The 17,800-nt window shown below is 34.0% G+C and overlaps 1 protein-coding gene across 8 annotated transcripts in view; it reads left to right on the forward strand.

Annotated features, from left to right (window-relative positions):
* Nucleotides 1-17,800, forward strand: part of LRCH3 (leucine rich repeats and calponin homology domain containing 3) — a 113,248-nt gene that overhangs the window by 36,095 nt on the left and 59,353 nt on the right. For all 8 annotated transcript variants that reach the window (XM_068546558.1, XM_068546561.1, XM_068546554.1 and 5 more), the window contains exons 2-4: nt 8,985-9,129; nt 10,741-10,867; nt 13,897-14,002. In XM_068546558.1, coding sequence (XP_068402659.1) covers nt 8,985-9,129; nt 10,741-10,867; nt 13,897-14,002 — 378 coding nt within the window. The remainder of the gene's footprint in view (nt 1-8,984; nt 9,130-10,740; nt 10,868-13,896; nt 14,003-17,800) is intronic.

Below are 17,800 nucleotides of genomic sequence, written 5' to 3' on the forward strand. Positions count from 1 at the left end.
ATTATCCTGTTTGTGGCTGTTTACAATACTTGGCAAATCTCAATTGAGCTTGCAATCTGGAAACAGCCTACAACTGACTACACTGACACAGAAATGGAAATTTAGGGGGCTTGTGTGGCAATAACTAGTCTTATCTGTATGTGTGAAAGCAAGTTTACTCTAGTGACACAAAGATACAGTAACCTCTCTGCTTATTTAACCTCACTGAAAGATAAGGAAACTATTTTAAACATTTTAATGTAAATCTTTAGATAAATGTTCTCTACCTTTTTTGCCTTTTAAAGGTAGAGTATACTGAAAGCAATATTCTTTTTGGTGACCAAAGATCATAAATTATTGTATTGTACTCTGTAATATTTTATTGCAGAGTACAGTACCCTGAAATTAGGGGGATGGGTGTTATTTGTTTTTGCTGTATGGCTGTCAGCCTTATGAAGCTGGCTTTATGTGTGTGTGCCTCTTGGCATTTTACAGTATATGAAGTAATTTTCCATGCATTGTTTGATTTGATTCTTAGAACAATTCTAAGAGGCAGTGACAAAGAGATGAAGAGAAATGGAGAGGCCCAAGATATATTTGGACCAAGAAACTGACAGTGTTTGTTGATAGGATTAGATTAAGGGAAAAAAAGAAAGGTGTCAGGATGCTTCCAGAATTCTGACTTAAGCAACTGGATAGACAAAAGCATCATGTACTGAGATAGGAAATACTGGAAAAGGAATATATTTGCGAATATATAACATTGGCATTGGCATTGTGTGTGAAGTTAGCCCTCAACAGCTAAGAAGTCTTTTTTCCCTCTATGGAAAAACATGAGGTAGTTTCAAAGCATTCAGTTTGCATACCAACTCAGGACACTGGCTATAAATGAGAATTTCCTACATCAATTTAGTTACCAGGACAAATATGGTTAAATTTTATATCTGTCTTTATTTCCTTTGTTTGAACTTTAATGATTAATAAAATTGGAAATATCAGTCAGTGGTCTAGCCGAGCCCTTTGCTGTTTTCAACACAATTGAGATTCTGAAAGTAAGGAAGGAAAGAGCATAGATATTCAAAGGGCAATGAACTACATCTGTCATAAATAACATGACCTTTTAAAAAGTCCAAATATATTGGGTAATTATGTTAAATATAGAGTGCTTCAGTTAAAAGATTAAGATTGTCAGACAATAAAAAGAAAGCAAAATCTACCTATGTGCTGTTTATAAGAAACACGTTCAAAGTGTAATGATCCAGAAAGGTCGAAATTAAAGAATAAGAAAAGGTACTCTGTAGAAATATTGACTGTGTTAGTTTTCTATGCTGTATAACAAGTTACACAAACTTAGCAGCTTAAGGAACTTCATGGTTTCTTTGGATCAGGAGCCTAGGCACAGTTTAGACTGGTCTGCTGCAAGGCTTCAGTCAAGGTGTTGATCAGGCCTGAGTTCTCATCTCGAGGTGTGATAGGGGAAGGATCTGCTTCCAATCTCCCTCAGGTTGTTGGCAGAATTTATTTCCTTGCAGCTATAGAATTCACAGCAGCTTACTTCTTCAAATTTGGCAACAGAGATAGGACAGATCAGATAGACAGTCGTAACCACGGGAATGACATCACATCATCTTTGCAGTATTCTATTGGTTAGGAGCAAGTTAGTTTTGAAGTCCCACCTACACTCAAGTGGAGGAGGGGCTATTATACAAGGGTGTAAATAGGGATCATGGGAGTCACATTAAAGTAAGTCCACCAAACCAACCAAAAGAAGAGATTTCAAAGCAAATTACAGTACTAGGAATGGAAGAAGTAACTTAAGAATTATAAAAAGTTTGATTTATCAGAAAGGTAATAATTTAAAATTTTGGGGACTTCCCTGGCGGTCCAGTGGTTAAGACTCCATGCTTCCACTGCAGGGGGCATGGATTTGATCCCTGGTTGGGGAACTAAGATCCCACATGCCACACGGCATGGCCAAAAAAAAAATTGATAATAATAATAATAATAATTTAAAATTTTGTAGGTACCTAATAACAAAAGTCCAAAATACATAAAGAAAGGGTTAAAGAATTAAAGAGAGAAATAGACAAATAGCAATAAAAATGAAAGACTAATATACCCTTCTCTCTCAGCAGTTGATAGAAAAAACTGACCAAAAAAAAATCAGTAAGGACGAGCCTTGAACAATGCAGTTAAACAGGTGTGACCTAGTAGACATAACTAGAACATTATGCCAATGTAGAATAAATATTCTTGTCAGACTCACATAGAATATGTATAAAAATGGACCATGTGCTGGACCGTAAGGAAAATCTAAACAAACATGAGAGGATTGAAATCACATAAAGCATGTTCTTTTACCATATACAGTTGTTAGAAATCATTAACAAAAAAGATAATTAGAATATCATTATATGTTCGGAAATTAAGGAATTCATTTCTAACAGAATGAGATGAAATCATAATGGAAATGAGGAAATATTTTCTAATTGAATATTCTAATAAAAAATGTATATATAAAGACTCATGAGATACAGCTAAGGCAGCACTTAGAGGGAATTTTATAAAAGCTTTAAGTGCATGTATTTGGAAAGAAATAAGTCTAAAAATTATTGAGCTAAGGCTCCATCTCTATAAATTAGGAAAAGAATAGCACAACCCCTTCCCCCCAATAAGAGGAAGATGATAAAGATAAGAACAGAAATAAACAAAATAAAAACTGTACAATGAATAGGGTTAACAAAGCCAGAATGGATACTTTGAAAACACTAATGATATTTTCAAATCTCTGATGAGGTTGCTCAAGAAAGAAATAAGGTGCAAAAACCGAAGTCAGAAATGAAAATAGAGACATCCCCACAGATGCTGTAAACATTAAAAAAATAAAGAGGATATTATGAACAACTTTATGCTAATAAAATGGAAAATTCTGATGAAAATAGCAAACTGCTAGACTGTAATAACTGAAAACTGGTTCAAGAAGATATATATAAAACTTTAATAGTCTTATCAATATTAAAGAAATTCAGTCAATAGTGAAAAATCTTCCTTCAGGGAAAACGTAGGCCCAGGTGGCTTCACCAGTGAATTCTAAGAAGCTTTTAAAATGAAATCATTTGAAAGCTGTATAAATCCTTTCAGTCAATAGAAAAAGAGGGAATACCCCCAAACTAAATTTTGTGAGACTAATACAACCTTGATATTAAACCCTCAAAGTTAGTATGAGAAAAGAAAATGGTTCAAACTCATTCATGATCATATATGCAAAAATCTTGAACCAAATGTTAACGAACTCAGTCTAGCTAATGTAAAGGATAATACATCATGACTAAATTTATTTTATCTCAGGAATACAAGATTTAACATTAGAAAGTAAATTTAATATACTGATAGAATAAAGTTTTAATAAGGAAAAAATCAGTTCTACACTAATGGAATAAAGAATAGTGGAATAAAGAGTAAAATTAATTCAATATTAATGTAGTAAAAGATTGAAATCCTATGATCATCTCAATAGATGGAGAAAAAGAGATTGATAAATATGACATTTGTTACTGATAAAAAACTCATAGCAAACTAGGAATAGAAAGGAATTTCCTTAATCTGATAAAGAATATCTACAGAAAACCTTTGAAATTGGGAACAAGACAAGAATACCTTCAATTACTGCTTTTATTCAACATTATACTAGAGGTCCTAGCCAGCATTGTAAGAGAATTAGATGGTAGATAGATAGATAGATAGATAGATAGATAGATAGATAGATAGGTAGGTAGGTAGATACATACGTACGTATCAGAAAGGAAGAAACAAGCTTTCATTATTCACAGAACTAAGTAATTGTGGATTTGGAGCTATCCAAATGAATCTACAGATAAATTTTATAGACTAATAAAAAGATTTATCAAAAGTTGCCAGGTACAAAATCAATATATTGAAATCAATTTTATTTCTATGAGTAACTAATGGTTAGAAAATAAAACTTGAAAAATACATATCATTTATAAAATAATAAAGACCTGTGAATAAATCAAGTAAAGATGTCATTTTTTTCCAAATTGATGTTTGATTCAGTGCAATCTCAGTAAAAGTTTGAACAAGTGTTTTTATGAGATATAACAGGCTCATTCTAAAACTTACAGGGAAATGCAAAGGACCTAGAAAGCCAAGACACACTTGAAGAACTACAAAGAGGAAGGAATACCTCTCCTACTAGAAGTGATGTAGGAGTACATCACTCTACTAGATTTCAGAAATCATTGTAAGCTATAGTAATTAAGATTGTGTAATATTGACATAAGAATATATAAGTAGTGCAATGGAACAGATTAGAGAAGCCCCCAAACAGGCCCATACAAATGTAGGCACCTGATATATGACAGGTGTTACAGGGAAATAGTTGGGGGGGGAGGTGATGGTCTTTTCAGTAACTGTCACTGGGATAAATGGGTATCCCTGTAGGAAAACATGAAATTGGCCTTCTACCTCACATCATACTAGAAAATAAATTCCTGGTAGATTCAATGTCAGACTCTAAAACCTTTAGAAAAGAATATCTTTGTGACCTTGGAGTAGGGAAGGATTTCTTTTAAAACTGCAAATACCACTAACCATAAAGGAAAAAATTAATAAAACATTTTACTCTATTAAAATTAAAGACGTTCATCAGAAGACACCACAAAGACTGTGAAACTTCAAACTACAGAGTGGGAGAACACATTTGCAACACATATAACTGATAACAATCTCATATTCAGAATTTATAAAGATGTCCAACAAACCAAAAGACTTGAGCTGGTACTTTACAAAAAGGGAAATCTAGATGGCCAATAAACATATGAAAAGCTGTTGTACCTCATTAATGATCAGGGAAATGAAAATTAAAATTACAATGAAATGCCACTGTATAAAAATCTTTAAAACATAATAAACATTAAAACATCTCAATAACAAGTATTAGCAAGGATGTGAAGCCACAAGAACTCTTTGTACCTTGCTGGTAGATGTGTAAATTGGTACAACCTCTTTGGAAAACAGTTTGGAGTTGATGATACATAAATCTTATTACACAGCATTTTCTCTCCTAGTTCAGTGTGTAATCGAAATGTTCATCAGTAGTAGAATGAGTAAATAAATTGTAGCACGTTCATATAGTAGAATAGTATGAAGACAATGAAAATGAAGGAACTACTGCAGTATGCAACTACATGAATGAATCTCAAATGTTGAGAGAAGGTCACAAAAGAAAACACATAAAGTATGCTTCTACTTTTAGAAAGTTGAGAGGTGTGCTAGGCAGAATTATGCCCCCCCCCATTAGGATGTTGGGATTAGTCTACATCCTAATCCCTATAACCTATGAATATGTTACACTACATGGCAAAGGGGCATTAAGGTTGCTCATCAGCTGTTCTTCAAATAGGAAGATTATCGTTGATTATTTGGGAGCAGGGGGAGGTGGGCAAAGTCACAGGATCCTTAAAAGTGGAAGAAGGAGGCAGAAGAGGGAGACCCGCAGAGATGGCAGCATCAGAAGGACTCCACCTGATATTGCTGACTTGAAGATGGAGGAATGGGGCTATGAGCCAAAGAATGTGGACAGACTCTAGAAGCTGGGAAAAAGAAGAAGACAGATTTTCTCCTAGAAGCTCCAGAAAGAATGAAGTTCTGCTGACAATTTTTTTAAAATAAATTTTTTTATTTTATTTTATTATTTATTTTTGGCCTCATTGGATGTTCGTTGCTGTGCACGGGCTTTCTCTAGTTGCGGCGAGTGGGGGCTACTCTTCATTGCGGTGCATAGGCTTCTCATTGCAGTGGGTTCTCCTGTTGTGGATCACGGGCTCTAGGCGCCCGGGCTTCAGTAGTCGTGGCACACAGGCTGAGTAGTTGTGGCGCACAGGCTCGGTAGTTGTGGCATGCAGGCTTAGTTGCTCCTCGGCATGTGGGATCTTCCCAGACCAGAGATCGAACCCATGTCCCCCTGCATTGGCAGGCAGATTCTTAACCACTGCACCACCAGGGAAGTCCCTAAGGAGCAGTTTGTAATTGAAATTTATTTCTTTCATTTCTTCAATTTTTAAAATCATACTAACAAAATTTAAGTAGGAATTTATAAAATAACTTTTGTTGTATTTTGTATTAAATAAGTTATTTACCGTGTGATTCTGTAGGAAATTTTTATTTGTAAATATTTGATGCCCTTTGCTACCTGGGCTTTTAACTTTTTCCTAATGAATACAATATGGGGAGGCATTTTGGTAAGATGGTGGTCTTTCCCAACCAGTTACTAAGTACTACTTCAGAGTGAAGCAACTCGGAGGCTCACAGGCTGGTGGGACCTGTAGGGAATATGTGAGTCTGGGGGACATAACTGGGATCCAAATGAAAATAAGAGGCAAAAACCTATGGCAGTTATCAAAACTTTTGAGTTCTCAAGAAGAACTGTGCCCCAGAGGGGAAGCTTAGTTCCAGTGCATCATGGAGCTTGCTTCCACTATTTTGATGTTGAATGCCATTCACGGTACTCTAGCAGCTTGATCTGAGCTCCAAAGATGAGGCAAGCCATGAATTGGCAAAGGAAGATAATTCATTTAAAGGAACTCCAGCAACCAGAGAGGATGAGCAAGGATTACATCTAGAAGAAGTGATTTCAATGAAATAGAACTATTCGAAGAGATAGATGACAAGTTTAACAAATAAAACAAAACAGAATGTTCCAGTAATCCCACTCCTGGGCATATATCCAGAGAAAACTCTAATTCGAAAAGATACATGCACATACTCCAGTGTGCATAGCAACACTATTTATAATAGCCAAGACATGGAAGCAACATAAATGTCTATTGACAGATGAATGGATAAAGATGTGGTGTATGTGTATGTGTGTGTGCGTGTGTATACACACACACACACTGTGGAATATTACTCGGCCGTAAAAAAGAATGAAATAATGCCATTTGCAGCAACATGGATGGACCTAGAGATTATCATACTAAGTGAAGTAAGACAGAGAAAGACATATATCATATGATATCACTTATATGTGGAATCTAAAAAAATGATACAAATGAACTTACTTACAAAACAGAAACAGACTCACAGACGTAGCAAACAAACTTATGGTTACCGAAGGAGAAAGGGGAGGGAAGGGATAAATTAGGAGTTTGAGATTAGCAGATACGAACTACTATATATCTAACAGCAAAGTCTTACTATATAGCACAGGGAACTACATTCAATATCCTGTAACAAACTAATGGAAAAGAATCTGAAAAAGGATATATATATCAAGTTTTATGAATCACTTTTCTATTCACCAGAAACTAACACAACATTGTAAATCAACTATACTTCAATTTAAAAAAACCAAAAAACAAAAACTAATTTATCCTGAGATTCTCAAGAGAAACAGGGTGACATGCTTCTAATCATAGCATGAAAGAATTAAAAAGTGAGGGGAAAAACTTTTCTATATATTAATTTAGGGAGAGAATGATTACTGTTGAGACTCAGATTCATGGTTTGGAACATTAAGTAGAAGAGTATATCAAAACAGAAAAAAAATATAAAGAAGGAGAAGGAGCAAATGGAGGAGATGCAACAACTAAAGGTATAATAGAGGAGAATTTCTCTGGTTTAAAGAAGTATTGAAAGAACCAACTGAGTTCTGGACCAGAGTGTTAATTTAAGGGTGGAGGGAGACAAAGAACAAGCTGCTTACAAAGGAAAAATAATCAGATATGTGCTGGACTACTCAGTGTGACACTGGAAACTAGAAGGTAGTAAAATAACATCTACAGATTACCAGGAAAAGAATTGTCTATACCTAGCTGAAATATCATTCACTTGTTATGGTGAAAGCAAGGTACTTGCAGATGTGCAGGAATTCAGATCCTCCATCTAAGGAAAGTTAAAGGATTCTCACCAAATAATTCTCAACAGAGAATTTAAGGGGCAGAAGAAGAGAGAAAACAGTAGTGAGCAAATGAATCTACAGTGTATTTAATTAAATCCAAATGGTAATGACAGAGTGACTGTATTTCAGCATACTTCTTTGTCCTCTTCATTTTCTGAAAGTTTGCAGCTGATGGAAAAGCTTGATTTGACTCAGGTTCTGTCCCTTTGGCAAGACCATAAATGATGTTCTGTTCTTCTAATGGGCATATACTTTCTGATTATCTTTTTGTAAAGATAACAGCCATTAATACTCAATTCTGGATCCATTAATTCATTGAGAGTTGCAAAATGCTATATTCTATCATTATTTTTCGTTTATAGCTAGAACACTTATATAAAGATGCTTCCCTTTATCTATTTGGTTACTCAGTGATACAATTCACATAGGGAAGGCAAAGTAAATGTTTGCTTCCCCCCCCCCCCCCTTTATCAGCTTACAAGGTAATGAATTGGTTCTTTATCATCTTTTGGGGAGGATAAATTCAATAATATGTGATAGATTTCAATTCGCTGCGATTATTTTTATTGAAGCTCAGATTATCTCATCTTTGGCCAGTGGGAGCAAAGATGGTTCCTGAGTCCTTTTGACATGACAGTGATACTTTTTGACTGGTAAAGAAAGGAACAATATTTTTTTGTTTCCTTTTGCTTCGCTTTTCTGAAAACCTCAGAATGTTGTCTGAGCTTTTGGGAAGGTGGATTTTAGGGATCCATTTGTTTTCTAGGATATTTGGTACTTAGCATGATCTGTGATGTAATTTTTAAGCTGGTATTCCTTGGAATTTATGTTACTTGCAAAGAATAATGGTTTTATTTTTTAGTATATGTAGAGTCAAAAGGAATCAGCATTTCCCAGCAACAGGTATAGAGGCATATGTTAAAATGGTTTCTTCAATCATTTAATATTTGAATATTTAATCTGGACCAGTCTCCACAATAGGAGCTCTAGGAAATTCAAACAATTATGAAACCTGCTTTTTTATTTAAAATTTCAGTAAAATAAGTTCCAAGGATTGATTTTAAACTTAATTTATTTTTTCTTTCAGATCTGTCACGAAATCGCCTCTCAGAAATTCCCATAGAAGCATGTCACTTCGTTTCTCTTGAGAATCTCAATTTATACCAAAATTGTATTCGGTATATACCAGAGGCAATTCTAAACTTGCAAGCTCTAACGTTCTTAAATATTAGGTAAGGATTTTTTTTTTTTAATTTTTAGTTTTGTGTGATCTTTTCAATTTTCCTCTTCCCTTTCACTAAAATTTACATTATCTGGGGAATTCCCTGGCGGTCCAGTGGTTAGGACTCCGTGCTTCCACTGCAGAGGGCATGGGTTCGATCCCTGGTCGGGAAACTAAGATCCCACATGCCACGCGGCCAAAAAATAAAACTAATAATTAAAAAAAAATTTACATTGTCTGTTTATATCAGCCATATCTCGACATATTCTTAGACTAAATTAGCGGTATTTTCTGTATCCCTCTAGTTTCTCCCTTTGTCTTTGTCTTTGTAATAATTAACAAACTCTAAGAGCCGTTAGCCTAATAGACTTGGAGCGGTCTTGTAGCAGTGGTTTTCCAATTACATTTTCAAATAAGCTTCATCAAATGAGAATAGTACATCTGAAATTACTTTGTTTGGTTTTTGTGATTACGTATTTTTGCGTACTAAGTTCTGAATATATAAATGCATTTATTCAACTCATCTACTCCATTTTTTCACATCTTACAAGAATTCTTTTGTTATTTTATTTCATTATAAAAGTTATAAATGTTGACTGGAGAAAATAAACAAATGTAGAAAAGTAAAGGAAATTCATCAAAATGTTATGTCTGAGTTATATAATTATAGGTGAACTTTTCCTTTTTTGTAGGCTTTTCGTCAAATTTTTAAATGAGTTTTTCCCCTTCTCATGAAATATCCTTTGGAAATATTTTTATATGTAATCATTTTAATGTACAGTTTATATGTTTCTAAAACTCATTTTCCCTCTGGGATATTTATTCTTTCAGTTTTTTCCCATGATCAAAGTAGCACTAGTAGACAGTTTTGTATGTGAATGTCTAATTATTAGATTCTAAAAGTTTTAAAGGCTTATGATCTGTGTTAGTAAAATCATCAAAGATCTTGAAAATGGGGGCAATTGTTACTAAGGATTAAGATGTTAAATCTGCATAAGTAAAATTTTAACTTATTTTTATCCTAATGATAGATGTGTTTTTTACTTTCAGTTCTGATTTGAATATTTTTGTATTAATAAAAATTCCTTACCTATCCTTCAGTTAATATGATATATTTGAAATCACAATCTGTCCCTTATTTCCCATAGAATTATATTTGGGTCGTTTATGTACATTTGGTTATAATAATGTAATGATGAGGGAAGTAAATTACAAACACTTTGTATATAACTCTTTGGAAGGAAGAGGAGAGGATGTTAGTTATCTACCCTATTTTAAAATCATTTTTTCCTATATAAGTTTAAGTTTAATAAAATAATAATATGTTTTGTTTATATGGCACTTCATTATTTACAAAAGAGTTTTATGGTGCAAGAGTCCTGTAAGCCCTGTGATCTACAGATGAGGAATCTGTGTAAGATGCAGATAAATTAAATGCTGTGCCTAAAAGCACAAAGCTGACAAGTGAGGAAATGAAGACTCGAACTCAAATCTAATATCCTGTTTGTTCCTTGCAAGACTTACCTTTGTTAGTATCCTGAGTATAGAGTGAGAAAGATGGCAGTTTTTTTTCCTTGAGTGGTGGGCTCTGACTTTTCTCTTTTTCTACTTACCCATTTAGTCGAAACCAGCTGTCAACACTGCCAGTACACTTGTGTGATTTACCATTGAAAGTCTTAATTGCTAGTAATAACAAATTGGTCTCACTTCCAGAAGAAATTGGACATCTCAGACATTTAACAGAACTTGTGAGTTAATATTTCATTTTTTGATTGTTTTATATATGTGTGTGTGTGTGTGTGTGTGTGTATACACACACACATGCACATACTCTTTTGTGTTTTTGAGTTATTTTTAAGTACTGATAATGAAGTTTTACTGATTGATGAGCTCTCAAGTGCTTCAACACAGAATTAGGAAAGAACTGAAAGTACAAGTCTAATCAAAGTCTAATCAGGTTCTAATCAATATAAAGTGATTTCTATGTTATTAAACTTTTGAGACATAATTTAATAAAGGGTTTGAATTTTTTAATTAAATCTTGTTAATAGCATCAATATTCTGATTTTTGGTTAGTGCCTATAAGGAATGGGCAGTACAAAGGTCAGGTTTATTTTTTTACCTTATAGGCTATCTTTAGAACCTAGCTCCCACTCTAAAGTGAGCTATTCTTTATATTTTCTAAGAAGCTTAACCTTCACCTACCACTTCTTGTTATTCTTGAGTGCTTTTTTTCTGGGCATGGGAATAAGGCTTTTCTTATTTAATCACCACAATAACATTATGAATTGTTATCATCATATTACAGCTGAGGAAACTAGCACTCAAGATAGGTTAAGTAATTTGCCAAAGGTTCCAGAGGTTCCATAACTGAAGTAGAATTTGAAACCAGTCTACCTTAACTCCAGAACCTATGATTCCTATTTCTGAAATGGTCAAATACAATTATGTCCATTGAGATTTGGGAGTATAATTCCATGTAGGTTTATTAACAAAGATGTACATCATAAACAAAAAATAAATACAGTTGGCCTTCTGTTTTTGTAGGTTCTACATCTGTGGATTCAACCAACTGTGAATCAAAAATATTTTTTAAAAAAATTTCCTGGGAATTCCATGGTGGTCCAGTGGTTAGGACTCTGCACTTTCACTGCCAAGGGCGTGGGTTCGATCCCTGGTCAGGGAACTGAGATCCCACAAGCCATGCAGCATGGCCAAAAAAAAGAAATAAAATTTAAAAAAAATTGTTCTTCCAGAAATCTCTAAAAAGGAAAATTTGAATTTGCCGTGTGTGACAATTATTTACATAGTGTTTGCATTGTATCAGGTATTATAAGTAATCTAGAGATGGTTGAAAGCATACAGGAGGATGTATGTAGGTTATACGCAAATTATGCACCATTTTGTATGACACTCGAGCATCCATGGATTTTGGTATCCTCAGAGCCAATCCCTTGCGGATACTGAGGGACAACTGACTGTACACATAAAGTCTAATTGGACCACATGTTGGGTCACTTTTTTTTTTTTTCAGGTGGATTATGAATATAAAAGGTCACATATAAGAATTCACAAATATATTAAATTTAGAGTGTAGATACTAGACCACTATTTAAACTTTCTGTTTCTACTTATTGAATCCTAAATACTTAAGAGATAGATAAGTCTCACAGAAGGTGCTTTTAGCTTTCTATGAAAGAAGTGAGTTGATACTTCAGTCATAAAAAACAGCTTGTGGCAGAGTAAAAATTAATAATCGTAATGCTCCTGATTCCCTTGTGGGTCTTTCTGCAGCATCCTTATTGCTTCTTTTCCTTTTTTTTCTCCTTCATTTTTTTTTTAGTGAAAGTAAACTGCTGTCTTTCAACATACATATTTTCTGAGAGAAATATTATAGATTGCTATTCCCTTCTGGCTCAGACTCAATCTTCCTATCCTTTCGACTTTTCTTTTTTTTTTTTGGCTGTGTTGGGTCTTTGTTGCTGCACACGGGCTTTCTCTAGTTGCAGCAAGCAGGGGCTACTCTTCATTGCAGTGCAGTCTCTTGTTGTGGAGCATGGGCTCTAGGCATGCGGGCTTCAGTAGTTGTGGCTTGTGGGCTCTAGAGCACAGGCTCAGTAGTTGTGGTGCACGGGCTTAGTTGCTTCACGGCATGTGGGATCTTCCCGGACCAGGGCTCGAACCCGTGTCCCCTGCATTGACAGGCAGATTCTTAACCAGGGATCCCTTGACTTCTTTTAGAACCCTTTTAGCTTTGATACCTAGAGCATTGGGCTAAGAAGTCTAGCTTCTGATTCTACTTCAATCGTGAATGGGTAGGAAAGGTAAAAATAGTATTATTTCTTTCTGAGAATATTTTGGGAAAATTTAAAAATAATGTCTGAAGCTTATTGAAGTTTTTTGTAAGTGGTCTTTTCTAATAGCAAGTCTCAGTATTTTCTTTTTATTTATATATTGGAGGAATTCTAAGTGTTACTGTGACATCTTAGAGCTTTTATTAACCTAGGCAGCTTCTTGTTGCTATGCATGGGTTTACAAATTCTGGCTGGTCTCAGAATTATGGAATCCTGAATTTATCAATCTTGGAACCTTGTAGTCAGTCTCTTTTCAGAACCAGTGGAATCAAGCTATTTGCCAAGATACCAGAAGGCCTACCTAATATATGTATTAGAATCAGGTTGATGAGCTGCTAATAGAATAGTATCTACTTTTTCCATAGCCTTTGAGTTATGTGTACTTTATTATTTTTCCCTCATGTTCAGTTTGATAAAGAATGATTTGAGTCATCTTCAGTGCATTTTTATTTTATATTCTTGAATAGTTGAACTTGTATTTTGAGAATGGGATTTCCTTTCAAATAATTTTATCATTATAATTTTTATCATAGTTTTGTTTTTTCTTCTAGTTTCTTTAGAACAATATAAAATAAAACTATTGTCCTAAAGGTCTGTTTTAATACCTTTTTTTAACCTTTTCACCAACATTTTCATTTGATCTGATATTCTAGGCCTCCTGTCCACATCTTAAGTCATTTAACTTTAGTTCTGCTCACAAAATTAATGTAGATCTATATACAATGTATAGAGTCAGTCAAAAGCCTATACATTTTAAAAATTAAATGCTATTGCAAACTATGGGATTATTCTTGGACACAGAATCATAGTACTTTTTACAACAAGAGGGGTATTATCTTGTCCAACCTCATTTTACAGATAGTTTAAAGCATGCAAGTTTGTAATATTAGTACAATTCTTTACTTTGTATCTTTTTGAAATAGGATGTGAGCTGCAATGAAATTCAAACAATCCCTTCCCAAATTGGTAATTTGGAGGCCTTGCGAGACCTTAATGTAAGAAGAAATCACTTAGTACGTTTGCCTGAAGGTAAGAAATTGTGAAACAGTTTTTTTTGTTTTGTTTTGTTTTTTGCCTTTTTATTTTAAAGATCTCTCAGACTGATGGGCACTTCAAAAATGTATAAAAGTTACAGCCAGTATTTGAGATGTAATGGTTTCTTTAATATGTGCTGTCTGTTCCATTGTGGATTTTAAAAGCTAGACTCTTCAGTGAAAAGCTCCAATAACTATTGAACAGTGATTGTAATTTTAGATCCTGTTAACTGATATAATTGATAACTCAGGGTAGGGTCACTGGAAATTTCAGTTGGCATATCTACTTAGGAGAAACATAACATGTTTTTGATAAGGGGATAGTTTAGTATAATGAAAACATTCCTGCAGTTAGCACTGACTGACTTAAAATGGACTTGATTGAATTTAATAATTTTATCCTTCACTGGAAATGTTCAGATAGAGGCTAATTAACTGTGTGGAGGTGATATGTAAAATGAATAATGAATGGAGTGAGAGACTACACTAGGAGACTGGTTGTCTTAGGCTGACTATAAGTTCTGGTACATGTATTTGAATGATAAAAATGATTAAACAAATTAATTAAGTATAATTGATCAATCGTTCAAAAATATAAATTCATGAAAGAGAAAGCTATAAGAGAAAGTGAAAATGGTGAAAATCATTATTTTATTAAATCAGAATATATATTTCTTTAATTTTATTATGTAAAATTTAATATCTAAATGAGAGTAATGAATCACAACTTCCAGAAATTCATCTATAAACATTTCAGAATGTCTGTCTCAAAGATAAGGAATCTTTAGAAGATGTTTTCATGACATTGATTATCTAGGTTCTTCTACAAAATACGACTTCTAATGTACAGTAAATATTGAATTAACTAATGATGCTTTTGCTTCATTGTAGAATCCAGATGTTTATACCAATTTGATCCTGTATGATACTGAGTTCTAATATACTAGTGTGTGTAGCTTTGACATTTTTTGATCCCAAGTAAGCGTCTCAGAAAGTGACTTTTCCATTCCACTTTTATACATTTTCTGCAACCATACTACCCAAAATCCTGCATATCTTTCCCCTCAGTAGGCTTGTCCAGTAACCTTTATACCTTTTATCTTCAGAGCCTTCCTCATTTCCTCCTGGTTCTGCCTTCTACCACCTCAGCAGTGGGAATGCAGGCCATTAGCAGGACCGACCAAAATCATGACTGACGTATAACTCAAAATTTCTATCAGGATTACCCCTCTACTCAGGACCCACCTACTGTGGTTGATCTTTAAAGGCTTACTAATGCAATAATACTGACTTAATATGAAATTAAATAATCAAAACAATTGGGGTTTTGGTGAAGATGAAAATCCGGGATTTCAGATGATGATTGCAGTCTGATAGTTTCATCATCTAATTTATTTCTCTATCTTATTTTGAATGCATATTACCAAGAAAATCGTCACACAGATAGTTTCAAATGTTTTTTTGTAGACTTATCTTGTAATCTCAGCATACTCAGTTAAACTGAGATGGCAGGAAAGCTTCATCCAACACCTACACAAATTAGTGTGGAAGTTCATGTTCCTTGGTGATCTCTAACATATTACAGTTTGGTAGATAAAGATATTATGTCTTTTGTTATATTGTCATTTTGATTTTAAATTAATTTTAATTTTTATCAAATACATTATTCAAAAAGTCAAATAGTAATAAGCTTAAAATAAATAATAGCATTCTCCTGCCTCAGCCATTCCTCTCTCCAGTTTCAATGGCCAGGCATATACCTTCAAGTCCTTTGACTCTTTCCACTACTATTTGCTGACATATTTCTAAATGATCTGCTTTTACAGCTATTGCTGGATTTATCAACTTTGACATCTTGTTTTTGTTGTTGTTTTTCTAGAGTTAGTAAGTCCTTTTTTAAAAAATTTACTTAGCTTTTTATGTACCCGTGGCTAATTCCTCCCTCTTTTTCCAGCAGCTTTATTAGTCAAACCAATCAGATTATGTATCTTTCTTTTTTTCCCTGAATATCTCCCTCATTGAACCTTTTTTCTTTCTCTTCCAGTCTGGACTGGTTGTTCTCTGTTATTTTCTGCCTAGCTTTTCTTCTTCTTTGCTGAACTCTTATTCCTCTTATTCCTGGACTTCATGTGTATTTTCTTACTTTTTTTTTTTTAATTTCAGCTTTATTGAGGTATAACTGACAAATAATTCCTCTTTCTTACTTTACTCCCTTGTTTTGCTAGAGGGCATCTTCTAGTAGTTTCCTGAGAACATGTGATAGGAAAACATTTTTTGAGATTTCACTTGAAAAGAAATATCTCTATTCTGTGCTCACCATTGATTAATAATTTGGTTATAAATTCTAGGTTGAAAATTATTTTATCAAATGATTTTCAAGTCTTTTTTCGCTTTTAGCTTTCAATTTTAAAAATTAATGGTTGAGGGACTTCCCTGGCAGTCCAGGGGTTAAGACTTAACACTCCAGGAGGCATGGGTTCAGTCTCTGGTCAGGGCACTAAGATCCCACATGCTGCATGGCACGGCCAAAAAAAAAAAAAAAAAAAAAAAAATTTAATGGTTGAAAATTTGATGCCATTCCCAATTCCAGTCCATTGTTTGTTACCAGTTTTTTCCTCTGGAATATTTTAAGGTCTTCCCTTTTTTTTCCCTACCGCTCTGAAGTTTTATGATGATGTGCCATAGTATGAGTTGTTTTAATTCAATAAACTAGATACTTGGTGGGCTTCTATCTAAACCAGAGATTCACGTCCTTCGTTCTGAGAAATTGTCTTATATCTCTTTTTCGATAGTTTCCTGTCTTCTGATTTCTCTGTTTTCTCTTTCTAGAATTTTTGTGAATTAGATATTGGACTCCTTTAATTGATCCTATGGTTTTCTTATCTTTTTTATTGTTCATTTCTTCATCATTTTGTTTAACCAGGTGGTAAACAGTTCCAACTGTTTATACTCTAACCATTCTTCTGAATTTTTAATTTCTGCCATCTTATTTTTCATCTCTAAGAACCCTTGTTTTTCTCTGATTTTTTAAAAAAACATTCCTTTCTTGTTTCAGTAATTGAGTATTTTATCTCTCTGAAATTAGACATTAATTCTAGTTTTCAAAGTTTTCTTCTATTTCCTATATATTACCTATTTTTTCAGAGATCTTTTTTTCGATTGGCTTGCATGTTTTGATTTCTGTCTTACATGTTGGAGGCTCTTCTAAATGTCTCTGGATCATGTACTGTCTGTATAGAGCTAATTAGAAATTCCAAGTATACTGGGCAGGAATTGTATAATAGTAGTTAAGCAGTAAGCTGGATATTTTATTGGGGGAAACTCCCTATCAGTATCTAAAGGCCATTTATATGGGACAGTATAGTTTCTCCAGAGAAAGATGTTTTCCTTCTTCTACAGTGTTGTGTATGTTCCTAACTACTGCCAGTCAGGAGCTGGGGATGGGGTGAGGTTGGGGAGGAAAGTGCTAAGGTCTTGTGGTTAAGTTTGTAGACTTTTACTTAAATCCTCCATTTTCAGCAGGGAACTCATCCTGACTTTCCATTGTGCCTGCGGTCCTTGAGTTCAGAGCCTTTCAATTCAGCTCCTGTCATGATTGGAAAGGAATAGTTACCTAGCTGCATGAGTTGGGATTGAAGATCTAGGCATCTGACCTGTTCTTTATACAGATTATCATGTAATCCTTGTGTTGTTCACACTTTCTGTGGTATCAGACCTAGTTTCTAAGACTTTCTGTTGTTCTATAAGGGGTCAAACAGTTTGCTTTTCATTAATATTACCATCCCTAAGCAAC

This window comes from Eschrichtius robustus, chromosome 6 (genome assembly GCF_028021215.1).
Source record: "Eschrichtius robustus isolate mEscRob2 chromosome 6, mEscRob2.pri, whole genome shotgun sequence".
Classification (NCBI taxonomy): Eukaryota; Metazoa; Chordata; class Mammalia; order Artiodactyla; family Eschrichtiidae; genus Eschrichtius; species Eschrichtius robustus.